This window comes from Sardina pilchardus, chromosome 23, assembly GCF_963854185.1.
Source record: "Sardina pilchardus chromosome 23, fSarPil1.1, whole genome shotgun sequence".
NCBI classification, from domain to species: domain Eukaryota; kingdom Metazoa; phylum Chordata; class Actinopteri; order Clupeiformes; family Clupeidae; genus Sardina; species Sardina pilchardus.
In genome coordinates this window covers 14,771,858-14,791,857 of record NC_085016.1, presented here as the reverse complement: position 1 = coordinate 14,791,857, position 20,000 = coordinate 14,771,858, and the positions used below count along the sequence as shown (strand labels likewise).

The 20,000-nt window shown below is 42.2% G+C and overlaps 1 protein-coding gene and 1 pseudogene across 4 annotated transcripts in view; one reads left to right on the top strand and one right to left on the bottom strand.

Moving 5' to 3' along the window:
- Positions 1–4,563: 4,563 nt before the first annotated feature.
- The window catches only part of sbf1 (SET binding factor 1), a 78,903-nt gene continuing 63,466 nt past the window's right edge, over positions 4,564–20,000 (bottom strand). For 2 of the 4 annotated variants that reach the window (XM_062527478.1, XM_062527479.1), the window contains 6 exons: positions 19,610–19,864; positions 19,184–19,291; positions 18,481–18,686; positions 8,647–8,734; positions 8,380–8,511; positions 4,564–8,092 (listed from right to left, as the gene is read on the bottom strand). In XM_062527478.1, coding sequence (XP_062383462.1) covers positions 7,994–8,092; positions 8,380–8,511; positions 8,647–8,734; positions 18,481–18,686; positions 19,184–19,291; positions 19,610–19,864 — 888 coding nt within the window. In that variant the 3' untranslated portion in view covers positions 4,564–7,993. The remainder of the gene's footprint in view (positions 8,093–8,379; positions 8,512–8,646; positions 8,735–18,480; positions 18,687–19,183; positions 19,292–19,609; positions 19,865–20,000) is intronic. The other 2 variants (XM_062527480.1, XM_062527481.1) reach the window with 1 other exon arrangement.
- LOC134071695 (uncharacterized) lies at positions 13,330–15,713 on the top strand (annotated as a pseudogene).

The window sequence follows — 20,000 nt, the reverse complement described above, 5'->3', positions numbered from 1 at the left end:
CACCCTTCGCTCAGACTCAAGTCGATCGCTAACGTCAAACAAAAGAAAAAGGTGAACCAAGAAAAACGACAAAAACAAACAAACAAACAAACAAAAAAAATCGAAAACAAAAAAGTGTATGTACAACCTTTAGTCACTGTTTAAGACTGCTCCGTGGGACGTCACGTCGCTGTGGTCTCGTTTCTTGTGCCATTAGGACAACGGTCAAAAATTTGAAAACAAGGAAAAACTGAAAAAAGACAAAAAAAAAATCTCAAGCAAAAAGACTCTTAGTTGTAGAGTGACACATGGCTCTCCTAGTATCCACATCTCTCTCTGAGTTTGTTTTTCTTTTTCTGTTTTTTCAGTAGCAGGCCTCGGCCTCCTATTCTCCAACAGTCATATCTAAAGTAGCGCTATATGGTACCAAATCTCTGGAGTACAACATTGTTTCTTTCTTTCTTTCTTTTCTTGGAAGTTATTTTATTTTGCACTTGCAGGAGAGTGAGGTGGAGACATGTCTGTGCTAAAGTACTTCTGTGTGTGTGTGTGTGAGCGTGAGCAAGTGTGTGTGTGTGTGTGTGTGTGTGTGTGTGTGTGTGTGTGTGTGTGTGTGTGTGTGTGTGTGTGTGTGTGTGTGTGTGTGTGTGTGTGTGTGTGTGTGTGTGTGTGTGTTTTCTTCTGTTTCTGCCTCGAGTCTCCCAGCATTCTGCTTTCAACAGTATATATATATATATATCTATATATATCAGTGACATTTTCAAAAGGAAAGGAAAAAAAACAGGTTTGTTTCCAAAGCCAAAATGATTGCCTTTTATTTCTGTTGCTGTATGTTTAAAATCCTATTTTTTGAATTTAACCAATATTATTTTGCATATTGTAGAAATCTAATTTATGTGATTACTGTATAAGCAACCAAAATACTGCTTTCTCTCTTAAATGAACTCTTCATTGGTCTTACTGGGGAGCTTAACAGGCACGAGGATGAGTCATCTCTGCCTGTGTGTGTGTGTGTGTGTGTGTGTGTGTATGCCTGAGAGACAGAGCGAGAGAGAGTGTGTGTGTGTGTGTGTGTGTGTGTGTGCGCCTGCCTGAGAGAGAGAGAGCAAGAGAGAGTGTGTGTGTGTGTGTGAGTGTGTGTGTTTGGAGGGTATTGGGGATGTGGCTGTCCTCTAGATTGAACACAGGGTGTGTGATTGACACTTGCCTCACAGTGAGTTTGAGTGAGATGAGTTCCAAATGAGAAGTGCCTGAAGTGGAGTTGAGTCTGACGTCGTGGATACAGGGTGCAGTCTGGGCGGAAACGGACGATTCCCTCGGCCCCTCTGTGGTACATGTGTGTGTGTGTGTGTGGTTTAGACACTACCATGACCTGGTGTTAGATTAACATGGCTGGCCAGAGGGAAAGAAAATATGTACAGCAGTCGCATAAAGACAGGCTCTGGAATTATTGTACCGTTGAGCACTGTCAGTAATGCCACCAAGGCTGAGGGAAGCGATCCCAGATAGACTGGCAAAGATGTCTTCTGGGATTAATTGATAATCTTGAGTGTAACATAGACTTGGGGTGGGTGGGAGAAGCTGGTGCTGTCAATATTTATCAGTGCAGTTCAGTAGAGAATCTTGAGAGTTGTGTGTGTGGGGCGGCTGCTGGCATATGGATGCTTATTATATACCGCACAAGAACATGGAACAAACATGAAACGGGCGTCATGGAAACGAGAGAGTCACATCCCAGTATGAGTAGATGTTTGGAGTCGGTGGGCCTTCCTCCACGCGTTCAGCTGGCTTTCATTTTGCTGATTCATAAACAAGTGGCTTTACTCCTGGTATGGGCAGGTCCATGGCAAAGCATGAACATTTTTAACCAGAAACACACCTGATTCATGTGGTATTATTATACATTATGTGGAAACTCAAGGATGATTTGTCGTATTTAAATGCTCATATGCCTTATTTTCATTATCAGAGGTGCGTTTGGATGAAACCCATAGTGTAGATGTAACCCAGGTACATTCAAAAACCCTTGTGTGAAGCTTCTCTACAAGTCAACACATTTTTAGTTGGTGTGGAAGCTACAGACAGTGATGGAATTTGTACACACCATTGTATTATCAGAGGTGGAAAAGTCCAGCTTCAGAAAGTACAAGTTCTACCACATATCTGTGCCAACCATGCATTTAAATCAGCTGATTCTAATCGGCACAACTATTCAGCCAGGGCGTGCAGCTAGTTGATGAGATCACCTGTGTTAAGTGCACAGGTAGAACCAAAACATGATTGGACTTCTACTTTCTGAAGCTAAGAGTTTTCCACCTCTGTGCATTATATGTACTTGGCATCCACAAGCTTCTACTATACAAGCCGTCCACAGCATCCCTGATCATCGCAGAATTGGCTTCAAGTGACCGCGCAGCTCTCCACGCCTCTATCCAAATATGGCGTCAGTCCTTTCAGTTGTTCCTGCAACACATTTGCATATTTAGATAAGAAAAGGCGTGCATGGTTAGCTCAACTGTGTATGGTTAGCCAGTGATGTCCGTAAGACAAGTTTGCATTTTTTTTTTTTTTTTTTAAACCTCAATGAGGCCCTTGAATAATGTTACGTATCTTCTGGTAAAATGTGCCCCAAATTAGTGCTGTTACTTAACCTTTCACAGAAATATCTCACACAACGAGCTTGCTTCTGGAGGAGAAATACGGGCCCTCTCATTTTATTATAGTAAGCGACCGAACTGGGTTTTTGTTCTGTACAAAAATGTTGATATTTGTATATTTTTAATGGACCGATAAAATGTTATATTTTATTATATCACTTCATCATATACGGAAGACAGGCATAACAATTTTATCCATTATTATTATTATCAATTTCATTTGTCCTTTCTGGCAAAAACAGCTTAACTCATAGAGGGGACTTGGCAGGTCTGCATCTGATCAGTGGAAATAAAGTGAGTATTTTAAACTAAAGATTACAGCTGAGTTTGCTTTTTCACTGCTAAGGCCTTTTTAATTAGAATGAAAACAAAAAAGGCCTTTTTTTGAAGAGAGCAATGGTCTTGTCTGTCGTCCACACACTACCAATGGACAATAAGGGTGCATGTTGGCTGCCCACCATGGTCACCAGAGGTTTGACTGAAAAGGAACTCCTGGATCTTTTCCATTGGCCTGAACCAGCACAGGACCCCATCAGGGAGCTTCAACTATTTGTCTGTGACTGACGTAAGAGCTTTCGGTAACACATTACTTGGGTAGTTGCCCACAGAGACTTGACTGTTCATCTGTTAAGTTTGCCATGTAGATTTGTTGTTGAACAATTCCTGTCATCAGATACCTCATCTAAGCATCTGTAAATAGTCTTTGGGCAGACTATCCACGTGAAGTGAGACCGAGCTTTCTCCTCAGCTGACCCTACAGTTAACATTGGCATCACAGAGAGCCACTCATCTGGCACAAGCCCCCTAGTCATCACTTACATTTTGCGGGGAGGGGAGAATGTAGCAACCCCACTCCGCACTCTATACAGCCATAACTAAGAGCTGCTGTCTGTTACGGTGGGTTGGATAGCCCCCAATAGCTAAAGTGTTTCAGGGTTAACTCCACATTTGGTTGTGTTCATATTACCCACACAGTGGGCCAAATCCAAAACACCCCAGTTGGCTGTGGTCCCTCCATCACTTGCCGTTAGTGGACACCGTTAAGAACCCAACTCTTGATTCCTGTTTAATGCGCTCAGATTTCCAGTGCTTATGGGCATCCGACTAAAAGTGCCCTCTGCTACGAGTGTTGAGTGCCCCAGTTTATGCCCATCCACTCTGGAGTCCTGCAGACCATGTCAGCTAATGCCTGTTTAATAATGTCCATGTTCTTCACTTTACTGTGAATGAACTGTGAACTATTGACCCTACACACCAAGGCAGCTAGACAGCATGTTGAACAGGGAAGTCAGGGGGAGCTTGACTACTTTAAGTCAGAGACGTAATGAAAATGACTTTGAATAGGTCTAGCTGTATTATGTTACTACCTGTAAATCCACATATTTAGACTTCAAACTGACTTAGTGAGGAATGGACATTGCAATCTGTGTATGGAGAAAATGGATGGTGTAACTTATCAGGTACATGGAGACTTGACTAATTTAACTCCTCAGAAGTCACGCACCTTAAAGACCTATGTAAAGGCCTATTTTTTACAGTCTATGGTAAAGGCTTGATATTAGTATGAAGCTCTAGAGTCATTCAAGTTGACCACTTCCTCTGGGTTTGTCACTACCAAATACACCCCAGCCGACATGACCCAACCCTTTAAACCACAGACATCCATGTTTCAGCAGTTTTCAAGACAATGGGTGCCATTTTGTTACTGAGGAGGTACCTGCTCAATCTAAAACACCAGGGTTCAAGCATGCATCAGCAATGTCAGACTCCATTCCCCAGTCAGTGTAGCAATCAAAATGAGTTTAGCTGTTATTTTCAGGTAAAAGAACCACAATGCGTTAATCTAAAACATTGATCGTATGAATATCAGACATTGAGACCTGTGATCATGTGCTGTGAGGACAAATGAGGGATGTAAACACTGATGTAAAATCATTAGATGGGGACTTATGGGCAGCTGTTTAATGGCCTACCATCAGCGTTTATTAAAGGACTGCGTACTGTACAGCACAGATGGACATTCCCTCGTGACAAACAGGGAGGAGGAGGAGGAGAAGGAGGAGGAGGAAGCTGACCTGATGGGTCTTCCATTTGGATTCAAAAAAAAAAAAAAAAAGAAGAAAGAAAGAACACTTTACAAAACAAACAGGAAACAACTAGTATGAGAGACACACAAGACGTCTGGGAAGCAGAGCAGACACATCAAATTACAAATTAAAAAAAAAAGAAAAGAAACAAAAGCAAGGCCCAGTGACAATGAAACTCACTGTTTTCATTTTTAATCCTAAAAAAATATTTTACATGATTGACAAAAAAAAGAACCCGGCTCAGCAGAATATTTCTATTTCTTTTCTTTTTTAAAAAACAGAAAAAGGGAAGGAGAACCGAAATAAGAAAAGTACGAAAAGAAAATAAATAAAAAAATGCTCTAATTCATTTTTGCTCTGTATGAAAGATGTGGAGATTGTGCATCAAAAAAACTGTGAGGAAGTCAGGGTAGGCCTGTGAAGAGTGTGTTGTCTGTGTTTAGAGTGCGAGAGTGATAAACCCCCCCAAACTCCCAACCAAACCGTAACTTGGTTAACCAAACAAGAACAAAACAAAACACAATTCACCATGGCAACAAAATGCTGTCTGATGCACTGCTTCTTTCTCAGGCTCCTCCCATCATGGGCACACACAGGGGGGAATTAGGACAACCATTTTAAACCAACTTCTTTTTAAACAACACAATGAGGGTTTCTTCTTAAAAACCCTATTAGCAGTATTTAAAGTTCTCAAAAAACAAAAGCATTAGTTACGTTAATACAGAGATAAACAAATGGCACATATTTGATTTATCTAACTCAAAAAGAGAGGTGCTTGAAAAGAACTTTTGTTTCTTAAGAAGACAAAAAAAGTTAAATAAATTACTACCATAAATGTTACATACAACTCTGAGTAGTATATACAAAGCCGTTATTAGAACAAAAATCTACAATTCGAAAAAAAAAAAAAAAAAAACAATTCAACGAAACAGCAGTACAACCATATTTTACACTGTAATGTCAATTGCATGTGTGTGTGTATGCACGTGTGTGTGTGTGTGTGTGTGTGTGTGTATGTGTATACAGATGAGCGGGAATAGCTGGGTTCTTGTGGTTGCGCTGCTTAAATGGAGTGGAGGAAAGTTGATAGGTACAATAAATGTGATACTTCTTCGGCAAATTGAGAGCCCAGCGGTGAGAACAAAACAAAACGAATGGCTTGGCTAAAAATCGCTAATGGCTACATCTCCTGGCTGAGGGGAAAACACTTTAGGGGGGCACGCGCTCACACACACACACACACACACATACACGTACGTACTGTACACACACACTCCTCTTCTGCAGGCCAACACACAGTTTCTGGAAGACATGCTGATTACAGGAGCTTAAGTCCTCACACACACACACCCACACGTGCACATATACACACTCACACACACACACACACACAAACGGCAGAACTCAGCTAGTGGTGACCAATCACTGAGAAAATGAACGCAAACACACACACCCATATTCTACAAAGAGTGACTTTATGGTGTGTAAGTGTATATGTGTGTGTGTGTGTGTGTGTGTGTCTTCATGCCCCCACTCAAGTCTACTGTGTTCATTTCCATGACTACAGTAACCAGGCGCCAGCCTCTGCTACCCAACAGTGGCTACTGTTGACCCCTCCGCTGCCCCCCGTCCTCCTACACACGGCCCTTCAGAAATGTCTAACCAGATATGAACGCATTGCTATCGAGACGGCTGGGTTCCATAAAACAGCCTTTAAAACAACTAGACTACTGGACAGTCAGTTCATGACCTTTCGACCTCTAACCCCTCTACAGACTCTCTCGTCATGACAACCAATTATACCGCCTTGCATCACTATGGGATGTGAACACAAACTAACACTCCCCTTACATCTTTTCTTAAAATCGCCCCCCCCCCCATCCATATTCAATGTATTATTTCATTCTATGCATAAATTTACTATCAAAATATATCCCTCCTTTTTTCCTTGCGTCATCATCCCTTCAGTTGTGAAATAAAGTGTTTTTTTTTCTCTCTGCGTATATATCTACTTGCTGAGGAGAAACTGGAGTGACTTCGGTGTAAACGAGCTAACATCTGAGCGCAGGTAATCTCCAACTGGCACAAGAGTGAGAGGGAAAGCCAAGAGATGGTCCTCGACGAGGTGGGGAAAAAATACAATACACACTTTGCCCAACAGGGGGCACTGACGAGCTTCAACCCTCCTTTCTCACAAGAGAGAGATGGGGGTGAGGTGTGGAACTGATTTCAGAGTAAAAGTCCTTCATGAACCGCTGGTCTTGTGCAAAGCCAGAGCATAAGGAGACAATGTAGCATCAACGTCATCATCACAGATTAAAGGGAAGGAATCGGCAGTGTGTGTATGTGTGTGTCTGTATGTATGTATGTATGTGTGTGTGTGTGTGTGTGTGTGTGTGTGTGTGTGTGTGTGTGTGTGTGTGTGTGTGTGTGTGTGTGTGTGTGTGTGTGTGTGTGTGTGTGTGTGTGTGTGTGTGTGTGTGTGTGTGTGTGTGTGTGTGTGTGTGTGTGTGTTGTGTGTGTGTGTTTGTGTGTGTGTGTAACCGTTGCCCTGCTGGCAGTGCAGCGCTGTGAGATCAGGACGGGGGGGGGGGGGAGAAAAACGAGGGCGGTCATGGTGTAATAGGGGCATCACCGTGTGGTAACAGAGCGAGTCTCTTTCTCTGGTGGGGGAGTGTGTGGAGAGAGTGGTCAGTGGTGGCGCATGCTGGTCCACACTGCTGCCCCTGCTGCTTCAGTAAACTGGACTTCGGATGACATCATGCCGTAAAATCCTCCGCAAAAGGTAGGGGGCAGTAGGGCTAGTGGTTAGTGAGTCTGCTGCATATATACACACAAGCACACACTACTCCTACACACACATATGTCCGTGTGTGTGTGTGTGTGTGTGTGCGTGTCTGTGTGTGTGTGAGTGTGTGTTTGACAGGAGGGTCGATTAAGGCCAACCAAGACTTCAAGGGGCTTTACTTTTTTTTTTTTTTTGAGTCTTTTTTTCTTTCTTTCATTAAAAAAAAAACAACACTGAGACTTGGTGATGTGACATCATCAAAGTTCGACAGGGAAAACACCAAACAGAGAGCGCCACACGCTAAAGGCCCGCCCATCGCCACATCAGTCTCCACCCATCCACCGGAGGAGGGAGGGGGGGGAACAAGCGTGATTGGCCCCACGATGCTGTCCATCAAGACGCCATCCCCCGGAGGCAGGGTCATGTGATGTGGCTGAAAGGTCTGATTGGTCGTTCATTTGAAGCTGGGACTCGTCCCCGTCCTACGCGTCGGAGAGGCAGCTCTGAACACTGTCCATCCACAACTGCGCATTCCCGCTGTCCTCCGCACAGAAGTTATACACACGTTTGGTCGTTTTTAGCTGTTGAAATAAACACACACAGAAACACACACACAGATCAAAATCTATTCTGAATGGACATTGAACATTAAGGAACTTTGACAATTCATCACTGAAAAAACATCAAGCTTGGCCTTTAAGATGTAACTCGCAGTCACACACTGTCTCTCACACCAACACACAAACTACTTCTATCTATCTTGTCTCTTTCCATTCCAGCGGAGCATCCCAGCCTTTCCACTTCCAGTTCCTCGGCAATGGAGGCCATGATACCCCTGGTGAGTGGGAGAGGGAGAAGGAGTACTCACGTCGAAGAAGGCTTTCTCCTCTATGTGCTTTGGCGCCCCCATGGTGGGCATGCCTGGAATGACAGCCTCCACCTCCGCCAGCTCAATCATGCCCTTACACTCCTTATCCTTACGGGACTCATAGTAACGCAACTATGAGAAGGGGGAGAAAGAGAGGAGAAAGAGAAATCATCTATTAATCACAGAAACGAAAGGTTGAGTCTTTGACAGCACACATCGTTAGTGTTAAACGTGAGAATGATTGTGTGTGTGTGTGGCATCCAGTACCTGGTGTTTGGTCTTGTCCAGGACAAACCAGCGAGGCTTCCACGGCTTCAGCAAAGCCCCTTTCTTGTATAGGATACCTTCATAACTCCTGCGTACACACACACACACACACACACACACACACTCTTTAGATCATTTCAAGCATAACTTATTGCTCAAACCTTCACAGCACCTGGAACCACAGAAGGCAGACTGCAACCCAAACCCCTGTGAAATGGCAGTGGAGGAAGATGGGGTCCATTTCTCCAGGAAAGCCCCAGAGGAAATTGCAGTCACAAAATGAAAACAGTGCCAAGACATAATGTCTACACTATGCCATAGACATACTGTAGTGCGTAGGGCACTTTTAAAGTAGTAGGGAATAACTATTTATCTGTTCTTAAAGGTTCTTCTGTTCGGAGAGTGGAGAACTTCAGTTTCAATTCACACACAGATGTAGGTGTCTAATGTGGTGGCACCACCACCACCACACACGCACACACGCACACACGCACACACCAGAGGAGGCTCGTCCATTGAGGAAAGTGTAAGGCTGGGTGTTTTCCCATTCATGAGTTTTTCTAAGATGGCAGACGGGGGAGACGACCTCACGGCGGGACACTCCTTTATGTTCAGGTGGTCTGTTTACATTTGACTGTCCCCACTGTCTTAAGACCGGCATATGGCCAGAGTTCCCGACCCCATACCAGGCACACCTCGACTCCCCCTCTCCACGCCTCTGATAGATTAATGTTGGAAACTGAAATGTATCTGTTTCATGACAAATGATAATGTATCTATGTTTGGTATCATTTTTAATGTCTCAACGAGAGAAGTAAGAGGGTCTCAGTGGTACAATTGTAAACTAAGTGTAAATATGTTTTCTGGTGATCTAAGCGAAATTGCCAAGTATTGGATGGAGAACCTCCCATTCCCTTTTGTAATGATAAGACAATACCCTGTGAAGGCCAAGGCCCCTTCTGTAGCTATAGCATTTATATGTTAATTTCCAGTGTGGAACTTCACAAGAAACCCCCCTGTTCTGTGTGGATACTTTACTTTACTTTACTTTACTTTATTTGTTCAGGACATTGCACATTAATGAACATATACATACATGTACATATATGTAAACATGCCAGATTGTAGCCCAAGGGCTAATTTCCATCTGGTGTCCAATAGGCAGGCTAGATGTTTACAAGCAATAGACTTTAAGATAAAACAGACTGTTAGTAACAAAAGAAATAAAACCCACTACAGAAGCAAAAGGCATGCATGTAAATAAAAGGAAAAGAGAAAAGAAAAAGGTCCCAAAAAATAGGGCCATGTGTTATGTGAGTGTGTGTGTGCGTGTGTGCGTGTACGCTGTGTAGAGGCTCAGACCATCAGTGTGAACATGTTTGTTGGGCTCGAAGCCACTTTTTATACTCCATCTTAAAGGTGGCTAAAGAGGGACATTCCCTTATATGCAGAGGAATAGAGTTCCATAATATGCCGCCTTTAGTAGATAATGCATTTTGACTGAAAGAGGTTTTCCTGAAAGGAATCTCTACATCTTTATTGACCACTGCTCGAGTTACTCGTGTTTGACGATGTTTTATAAAATCCTGTAAACAAGGTGGCGCCAGGCCATGCAAAGTCTTATAAAGAAGACAGCTATAGGAGAATTTACAGAAATTGTCAAAACTCAATAGGTTGTACTTATCTAAAATGTTACAATGATGGTATGAAAGAGGTTTTTTATCTAAAATTTTAAGTGCTTTTTTAAATAAACTCTCCACTGGTTTGAGAGTAGTGGATCCCACCATGGTCCAGCTAGTAATGCAATAGCTTAGGTGAGAAAATATCATTGCATGCAAGTATGTCAGAGCAGCACTATTTGACATAGCACCTCTTATGTGCCTGAAGTTGTAGAGATTAAATTTTATTTTTTTTGTTATCATTTTTATATGTTTTTTAAAAGAAAGATTGGAGTCTAGAATGACTCCTAGATATTTAAAATCTGTGACTACTTCTAGCTGTTCACTACCAAGAGTAACCCCAGGCTGACACAGTCCAGGGGAAGGTTGCTTAGAAAAATACAAACAAACCGTTTTCTTTGCATTCAGAATAAGGCATGATTTCTCTAGCCATGTTCGTATGTGTGTAAGAGCTGTAGAGAGTACACTTGCTGCTTCAACAGGGGTTTTAGCTTGGGTGAAGATGACTGTGTCATCAGCATAGAGCTGAATATTAACATGTGGACAATGCTCAGGTAAGTCATTAATATAGAGAGAAAATAAAAGAGGCCCCAAAATGGACCCTTGGGGGACCCCTACTGGGCAGTTGATGAAGGTGGACCTTGAACCTTCGACCATGGTACATTGTTCTCTATTTGCTAAGTATGAATGGAACCATGATCTAGCTTTAGCAGAGAAATTAAAATGAATTAATTTTGATAATAAAACATTGTGATTGACCGTATCAAATGCTCGTTTTAAGTCCAAGAACACGGCACCTACACACCCATTTTTATCTAGATGGCATTTGTTCATTTCCATAAACATGGCCAGTGCAGTGTCAGTAGAATGGTTAGGGCGAAACCCAAACTGCATTGGATGCAGGGGTGTTTGACTATTACTGAGAAAAGCAATGATTTGTTTAGAGACCCATTTTTCAATGATTTTTGAAATGACAGGTAATATGCTGATTGGTCTATAGTTGTTCATGTCAGTTTTGTCGCCTGCTTTAAATACAGGGGTGACAGTAGCCAGTTTCCATGCCTTAGGGACAGTGGAGGTTTCTATAGATAAGTTAATAATGTGTGTGAGTGGGGGTGCAAGTGCCTCTTTGTGAAGTTTCAGAAAGTTAGTATCAAGACCATGAACATCCCTGGCTTTAGAATTGTTCAAGGCTGCTATGATCTTGATGGTATCCTGTTCTGTGATTTTCTGGATGTTAAAATGATTGTCATTGTCAATGTGATCACCCAACAAATCAGAGCCCTCAGTGATTGTGAACTGCTTGACCAAATCATGTATAGATTCAATAAAAAAAGAGTTAAGCTCTTGATACTTAAGGATAGATAACAAGTAACTCAGAAGGATTTCTGCTTATTCAGGTCTCTGGGTAAGGTAAGAGAGGTTCTGCTTGGCAGAACTCTCAGGTAAGGTAAATGGAGTCTCTCTGCTTTATAGAGCTCCTTGGTAAGAGTAACTTTACTTTAGGTTGAGATTTTAACTTTCTTTGCTACTTTATTATTGTCTGTACCTTTATGCCTTTATTGATTGTATTAGAAAGATTACAATAAATGTAATATTAATTGATAATCAGTAATATTCTTTTCTTGAGAATTGAAGTTCTAAGCAAGGTCTTTGTTTAATCAGATATCATAACAGTGAATAGATTCTCAGATAAACTGAGCGGCTTGTGCGGGCTGGTCAAACTCGAGGAGTCACTGTGCTGGTTTCAATTTGCCTCAAGCTGGTAGGCCTCTGAGTGCTAAAGTCAGGCCTGACTTGATCCAGACAAACTAGCCTAAATGTCACTGACCGGACAATGGTAAACTGCACAGGGGTGCCAAAGTCAATGTACTAGAGAATAACTGTTGATATCGGGTTGGATCGCATTGTGATTAAGCAAAATAGGCCTTGCAAAGAGAGAAGTCTAGAAATACTTAGTATTTATTGTAGACAGATATTTCATAGTCATCAACAGTGTGACTATATAGCTTTCGTCTTATGGAGTCAGATGATGGTCAAATAAATTTAACTTATTCAACATAACCTCATTGGCGCACCGGGTAAAGACAGAACACGTATTTAAGTGGGAATACATATTGTTGTATAATATTCCTCCTTACAAAGTGGTGACTTCCCTCAGGTGATTGAATATTTCTGTGAATCAGAACTTTCAAGTACGTCGTCCTGGTGCGATATGCAATGAGTTTTGAGCTTCCAAAAAATCGCTTTAAGCAAGCATTTAAGTTACGTCGGTCGCGCACTAAAAATGCCTAATGCGAGAAATGCAGAATGTCCCTCAACAGCGACGAACTCTCTCCGTCAGTGACGTGATGTAAATCTCCTGCATTTGGTGAGTAAATCAAACTTTTCTTGAAAACTTGTAGTAAAATGCACATGCATTAACGTTAACATTTCACCAAAAATATTCAGAAAGTTTAGCATTCGAATTTATGCATAAACGAACATGGATAAATGTCATGATATACAAATGCTTTTGTTATCTGCATGGACAAAAACATTCAATGCCACACTAGATAAACTACAACATAAAGGTATCACAATTCACTCTAGCGAGGAAGAGATTTATAATTTCTGGACTCACACTCAGGTGAGAAAGCCAAAAGAAAAACGGTTTAAAATTACGGAAAGCATTGTGTCTTTAATATTGCGAAAGAAAATGAAGGAACTCGAAACACTTCGTACTTCAATGCAAATGTTTGCGAATGCAAAAGATGTTGCGGTTAACTCTGATAAAATTCCTAATCCCAATGTGCCTTCTTTGCAAACCATTTCTGTGAAAGATGCTGCCGTGAACACCGATGTTTCTGATCATGCTTTACCAACTTCATTGAAATCTTATTCTGATGTGAGAGATGCTGATATTTCTAATGAGGTTCCAGACATTGTTGTTTTGCAAGGCAATCCAAGCACCAGTGGGCCTGTCTCTCCTGAAAATGAACCTGATGAATGCGCTGTGGCCACAATGAGACGTGTGGACACAAGCTACCAAGGCTTGACCAAGAAACGAGAAAGGCAGAAGAGTATGCCTAAAGCGAACAGATTCTGCGGCTACTGCTACAAGGTTGGCCATGACGAGGAAAAATGTTGGACGCAAGGATTGGGCAAACCTCCGCCATATTTCCTCAAGCGCCGCGAACGAACCAACAAGCCTCTTGACAAACAACATAACGGTCTGAAAGATGAAGTTCTAACTATGATCAAAACAGCAGTTAAAAATGAGAAATTACGAATTTCTAAACTGTTCGTTCAATTCCTAAAAACTATTTAATGCCTGTGTCTCTCCCAGCAAATCCCCCCACAGATCCAGATCCTCTTAGGTGCGAAATCTCACACCACCCGATGCTGCTATGGGTGCGTGCGTGTGTGTATGTGTGTGTGTGCTTTAACTGGACAATAATGACATAGGCCTACTAGTGATGTTATTCCACCATTGAGAAACATGGTAAGACACATTCTTATTTACTTCTCAGTTCTGTGAATCTAAAGATTAATTTGAAATGCATTGACACATTGAAGTTTAAGATAATATGTTATATACTGACTTTGTTGTATGCTCCTGTATCAGGACATAGACTCTGTAAGTGTTTTTTGCTTCTAAGCACATAGACAATACAGATGTTAGCAGTACAATTATTCTTAGAGCTGATATTCTTGAACACCAGTTTAAGTGAAGAAATTGTAAAAATATCAACTTCTAACAGTTTCAACAAAGTTATAATGTAATGTCCATAAGTGATAAAGCACACACACACACACAAGTGAATTTTCTTAACATTTATGCTACAAATCGAGACATTTGGATTGTTTGGAGCAAGATACATGACATAACTGTTTAACTTGTTTTTTCCTTTTAATTCCTTTACTTAACCTACCATGGATTTATTTTTTGAATTGTGCATTCAAGAGAAAGCCTTTGAATTGATGCACCAATTGACAATTGACATCTAATTAGATGTTCTTTTTATTATTTGATTCTTCTTGATTTACTTTAGATTATATTCAGTGTGCCTTGTTATGATGTCAATTTGATGACGACACATGTTAGTTACTATAAAACAAATGTTTTATCAGCCTATTTGAACTACTATAAGGATAAAGATCAAGCTTATGCTTGGCTATAGTCACAAATCGATGATTTAGTCTCTGATTATAAGGACAGAGTCACTGTCCAAGTTCCACCCGCTAGATTTAAGTAAGACCTATGCTGATGTGACTGGTCTTTTTGGCTCAACTAATTCCATTGCCAATTCTTACAGGATTAATGATCACAATATTCATTATGGTTGTTAACCAGAGGTACCCTGGTTGTCAACACCTCACCAATACTAATGAAAACATTATCAAAGCGGAAAAACCTGAAGCGCAGGCGTTTCTAACCGTTTCTAACAGTCATTCATTCTTCGCTCAGACCCGTACCATCGAAGTGACTTAGCCTGTAAGACATACTGTATGCACAAGATTTATTTACTTCTGCCAGGCAAGAACTCCTGGATCTTCATCTATAAAAGACCCCTAGGCATGTCCCAAGTGAATTGATTGAAATCTTGGACTTGCACAGGTGGTCTACTGTATGTCAAAAAAAAAAAAAAAAAAATGAAATGTATAAATTGTCTAAGAATTATTACCAACTTTGATAGTGTACACTGGCACTGAATGTGCAGGATGTATTGTTTTTATTTTTGTCACCTTTCCACTTATCCACCCAGAACAGGTTTTTCCAAATTCTACAACATAGTGTAAAAGATCAAGTGATAACATAGGACCACCTCACCTCACAGGGTATATTTAAGAAACACTGAGACCTTATTCACTTCTCGCACTTGTTGTCATGAAACATTCAATTATGTAACTTGTACCTGTAATACACTAAAGCCTTTTTCACAGAATGACTTCGAACTCATCAGTGTTCAGTACTGTATGGGCATTCTGATACCTCTCAGGTTTCACGCACACAGTGGTGTGTCACCAGTGAAATGAACTCTTTTCCTAATGGGGGCTTGACTTGCCCCTCACACCACAGTCTGCATGGAAGTTACTGAAGACTTCTCCATGGAACAGATCATTCTGAACATGGACTACCACATCACCCAAGCACAGGTTCAGGCGAACCTAGCCAAGAAGATGGCTGAGATCCCGTCCAGCTCCTCCACACGATCTGCACAGTACGCATACACTTGGTGGGACTGGGTGTTCAGAGCATGTGTACTTGCTAGTGTATTCACAGCCGCTGCCACCCTAGTCCAGTGTTGTTATATGCGAGGTTCCATCCGTTCCCTACGCCGAGCCACCCACACAGCTCTGGTATTAAGTCCACTACAACTGACAGGACCACACAGACTGAAATGATGATATGTAATATAGATGGCCAGCCTTCATTTTTGACACCTCTGAGATAATGACTTCACGGTGTCAATCGGGCGATTGTAAGGCTGGGTGTTTTCCCATTCATGAGTTTTTCTAAGATGGCAGACGGGGGAGACGACCTCACGGCGGGACACTCCTTTATGTTCAGGTGGTCTGTTTACATTTGACTGTCCCCACTGTCTTAAGACCGGCATATGGCCAGAGTTCCCGACCCCATACCAGGCACACCTCGACTCCCCCTCTCCACGCCTCTGATAGATTAATGTTGGAAACTGAAATGTATCTGTTTCATGACAAATGATAATGTATCTATGTTTGGTATCATTTTTAATGTCTCAACGAGAGAAGTAAGAGGGTCTCAGTGGTACAATTGTAAACTAAGTGTAAATATGTTTTCTGGTGATCTAAGCGAAATTGCCAAGTATTGGATGGAGAACCTCCCATTCCCTTTTGTAATGATAAGACAATACCCTGTGAAGGCCAAGGCCCCTTCTGTAGCTATAGCATTTATATGTTAATTTCCAGTGTGGAACTTCACAAGAAACCCCCCTGTTCTGTGTGGATACTTAAGGATAGATAACAAGTAACTCAGAAGGATTTCTGCTTATTCAGGTCTCTGGGTAAGGTAAGAGAGGTTCTGCTTGGCAGAACTCTCAGGTAAGGTAAATGGAGTCTCTCTGCTTTATAGAGCTCCTTGGTAAGAGTAACTTTACTTTAGGTTGAGATTTTAACTTTCTTTGCTACTTTATTATTGTCTGTACCTTTATGCCTTTATTGATTGTATTAGAAAGATTACAATAAATGTAATATTAATTGATAATCAGTAATATTCTTTTCTTGAGAATTGAAGTTCTAAGCAAGGTCTTTGTTTAATCAGATATCATAACAGTGAATAGATTCTCAGATAAACTGAGCGGCTTGTGCGGGCTGGTCAAACTCGAGGAGTCACTGTGCTGGTTTCAATTTGCCTCAAGCTGGTAGGCCTCTGAGTGCTAAAGTCAGGCCTGACTTGATCCAGACAAACTAGCCTAAATGTCACTGACCGGACAATGGTAAACTGCACAGGGGTGCCAAAGTCAATGTACTAGAGAATAACTGTTGATATCGGGTTGGATCGCATTGTGATTAAGCAAAATAGGCCTTGCAAAGAGAGAAGTCTAGAAATACTTAGTATTTATTGTAGACAGATATTTCATAGTCATCAACAGTGTGACTATATAGCTTTCGTCTTATGGAGTCAGATGATGGTCAAATAAATTTAACTTATTCAACATAACCTCATTGGCGCACCGGGTAAAGACAGAACACGTATTTAAGTGGGAATACATATTGTTGTATAATATTCCTCCTTACAAAAGGGAGGACAATCCTCCCTAAACTTTTCAGGGAAATTAAAATAATAAAATATACATATATTTAACCAACTTCCTAACTAAAACAACATAGAACTAATTGCTTTTCAAACGCAATGTTACTGAAATTAGTCAAATTTGTGAAAGCGACCCCTATCGCAATTGAAAATTACTGCACGGAGGATCTTCCTCCTCAAGACCCCCATTAGCGCCCATTATAAACTCTCCAGACCCCCGCGGCTCGTGGATACCATTCAAGTGAATGGCCGATGGGAGGAAGATCCTCCTCGGAAGTGCCTCCGTCAATGAACCAATCAGTGGAGCTCATGCTGCTAATATCCAATCAGAAATGCAGGATAACTGTACACATCAGTTGGCATGCCGCAGGAAAGTCGAGCATGTGGATCGAAAATGAACTTAATTAACTTAATCATTTCAGTTGCTTAGTTGTTAATAATTCAAACGTTTGATTGAGCATCCAACTTTGTGTCACTCACTGGACTTACTAACAGGGTCAGAACGGCAGAAAGACGTATAAGAAACTCCAATAGCAAGCAGCTAGCTAGGGTAAGTCTGTCAGTTAACTTAGCAAAGGAGAGAGCAATGAAAATAGATGTTGCCTCGTACCTAGCAAATGAATGAACGTCTGAATGAAGACATTTCTGTAACTATTTAGGTCTAATTTAGTTGAAAACGAATTTAAGCTAATTTTAACAACTAACTAGCCAGGTTGAATCGTAGCCTTCACTAGCTGAACGTCATGTTGCCGTTTTGCACACTATCAAGCTTTCATGAAAACGTGAGCCTCCATGAGCATATTAGGGGCTGTTGTCTAGGGCTACTTGAATATTTTTTAGCCTAGCCTAAATGTCTCTGTCTGTTATTGTTTTGGGTTAGATCATGATTGTGCAACTGGTTTGGGGGCATCAAAGTAGAGCCAGAATACTTTGCTTTAGAAGTTTGACACTTCTACCCAGCTGCTCACGATTCTCGTTATCAATCGGCTGAAAACTATAAGAAATGTCAAAATAAAAGTCCTTGCACATTTTCAGTGCATGAATTATGTCTTGCAGTAAAGGGGTATAAAACAGTACAGGATACTAAAAGTATACTAACAAGCTGGGGTACAAATAATTGTATTTATTAATTCCAATTTACTTACTTTGGCATTAAATCATATCCACCATAATGTGGGCTTAACAACTTCCCTCTCTGAAAGACCCCCCCCCCCTCCCACCACGCACACACCTTCCTCCGTTAATTCTGAAACCACCAGCCGCCACTGGCACACACGCACACACGCACACACGCACACACACACACAGACACACAGACACACACAGACACAGACACACACAGACACACACAGACACACAGACACACAGACACACACACACCTGTTCTCGCTCTCCGTGCTCTGGAACTGCGAGTAGAGGGTGCTGGTGGAGGTGCGCCCGGCGGCGGGCGTGGAGCCGGCCGAGGCCTCGCAGTCCAGCGCCAGGTTGATGGAGGAGCCCACGCTGCTCTCCTGCAGGTACACGCCCTGCGAGCGCCGCTGGTGGCTCAGGTTGGACGACATGAGCAGCGAGCTGGAGAAGGAGTGCTGGACCGGACAGAGAGAGGGACACTGGTCAAGTCCCCGGACACTTCAAAGTACATGTGAAGTGCTCTTTAAAGTCATGTTATTCAATTGTGTATTACAGGTATCGTAATATATTAAAAAAAGTGCAGTTGTGTTGTTTTGATTGAGTAAAGATAGGGAGAGAGAGAGGGACACTGGTCAAGTCCCTGGACACTTGAAAACACATGTACTGTAAAGAGCTTTTTTTTCCAAAATGCAATAAATTTAAATGAAAAAAAAAAATTGCAGTTGTGTTGTTTTTGACTGAGTAAAGATAACCCAATCACAGTTCAACTGAAATTACTTGGAAAACAAAATGAAACAAATAATCTATGAAAATGCATTAAAATGGTGGATATAGTGTTTTGGAAAAGAGCTCTATCACTGCATAGAAAACGGGGTTCTAAACCACAGAGCCAGATCTGAATGAATGTGTCAGGTCAAGGTTTTGTGTGTGTGTGTGTGTGTGTGTGACTCACCCTGCTCTCCAGTCTGGTCTCAGTTCTCTGGGTGGTCTTGATCTTGTCCCAGGACTCCTTCCATTTCTCCGACACCTGCCCCAACTCCAGCTCCAGCGCCTGCACCTCCTGCATGGAGCCAACACACACACACTCGTTTATCCTCCTGTGTGTGCGTTGGTGTGTGTGTGTTGGTGTGTGTGTGTGTGTGTGTGTGTGTGTGTGTGTGTGTGTGTGTGTGTGTGTGTGTGTGTATGTGTATGTATGTGTGTATGTGTGAGTATGAGTGTGTGTGTGTGTGTGTGTGTGTGTGTGCGTTGGTGTGTGTGTGTTGGTGTGTGTGTGTGTGTGTGTGTGTGTGTGTGTGTGTATGTGTGAGTATGAGTGTGTGTGTGTGTGTGTGTGTGTGTGTGTGTGTGTGTGTGTGTGTATGTGTGTGTGACGCACCTGCAGCAGCTTGGTGATGGCGTCGGGCAGCACGCGGCTGGTGTTGTCGTAGCAGGGCCAGACGATGCGGCGCTGGGACTTGGGTGCGGCGGTGTCTGGCCGCTCCACGCCCGCCACGGAGGCCGTCTCCTCGGCAACGCGCTCCTGCCGCCCGCGCGCCAGCTCCCAGTCGTACGACGGGCCCTCGGCCAGCGTCTCCTCCGTGTAGAAGTCCCACACCTTCAGGTTGGAGATGAAGCTGTAGGGCTTCAGCACCTGCACACACACACACACAGAATGACCTCCAGCAACAGAATAAAAACACTTCAGCTAATATTTGTCGAGCATACAGTATCTGTAGGGCTTCAGCGCCTACAGTGTACACACACACACACACACACACACACACACA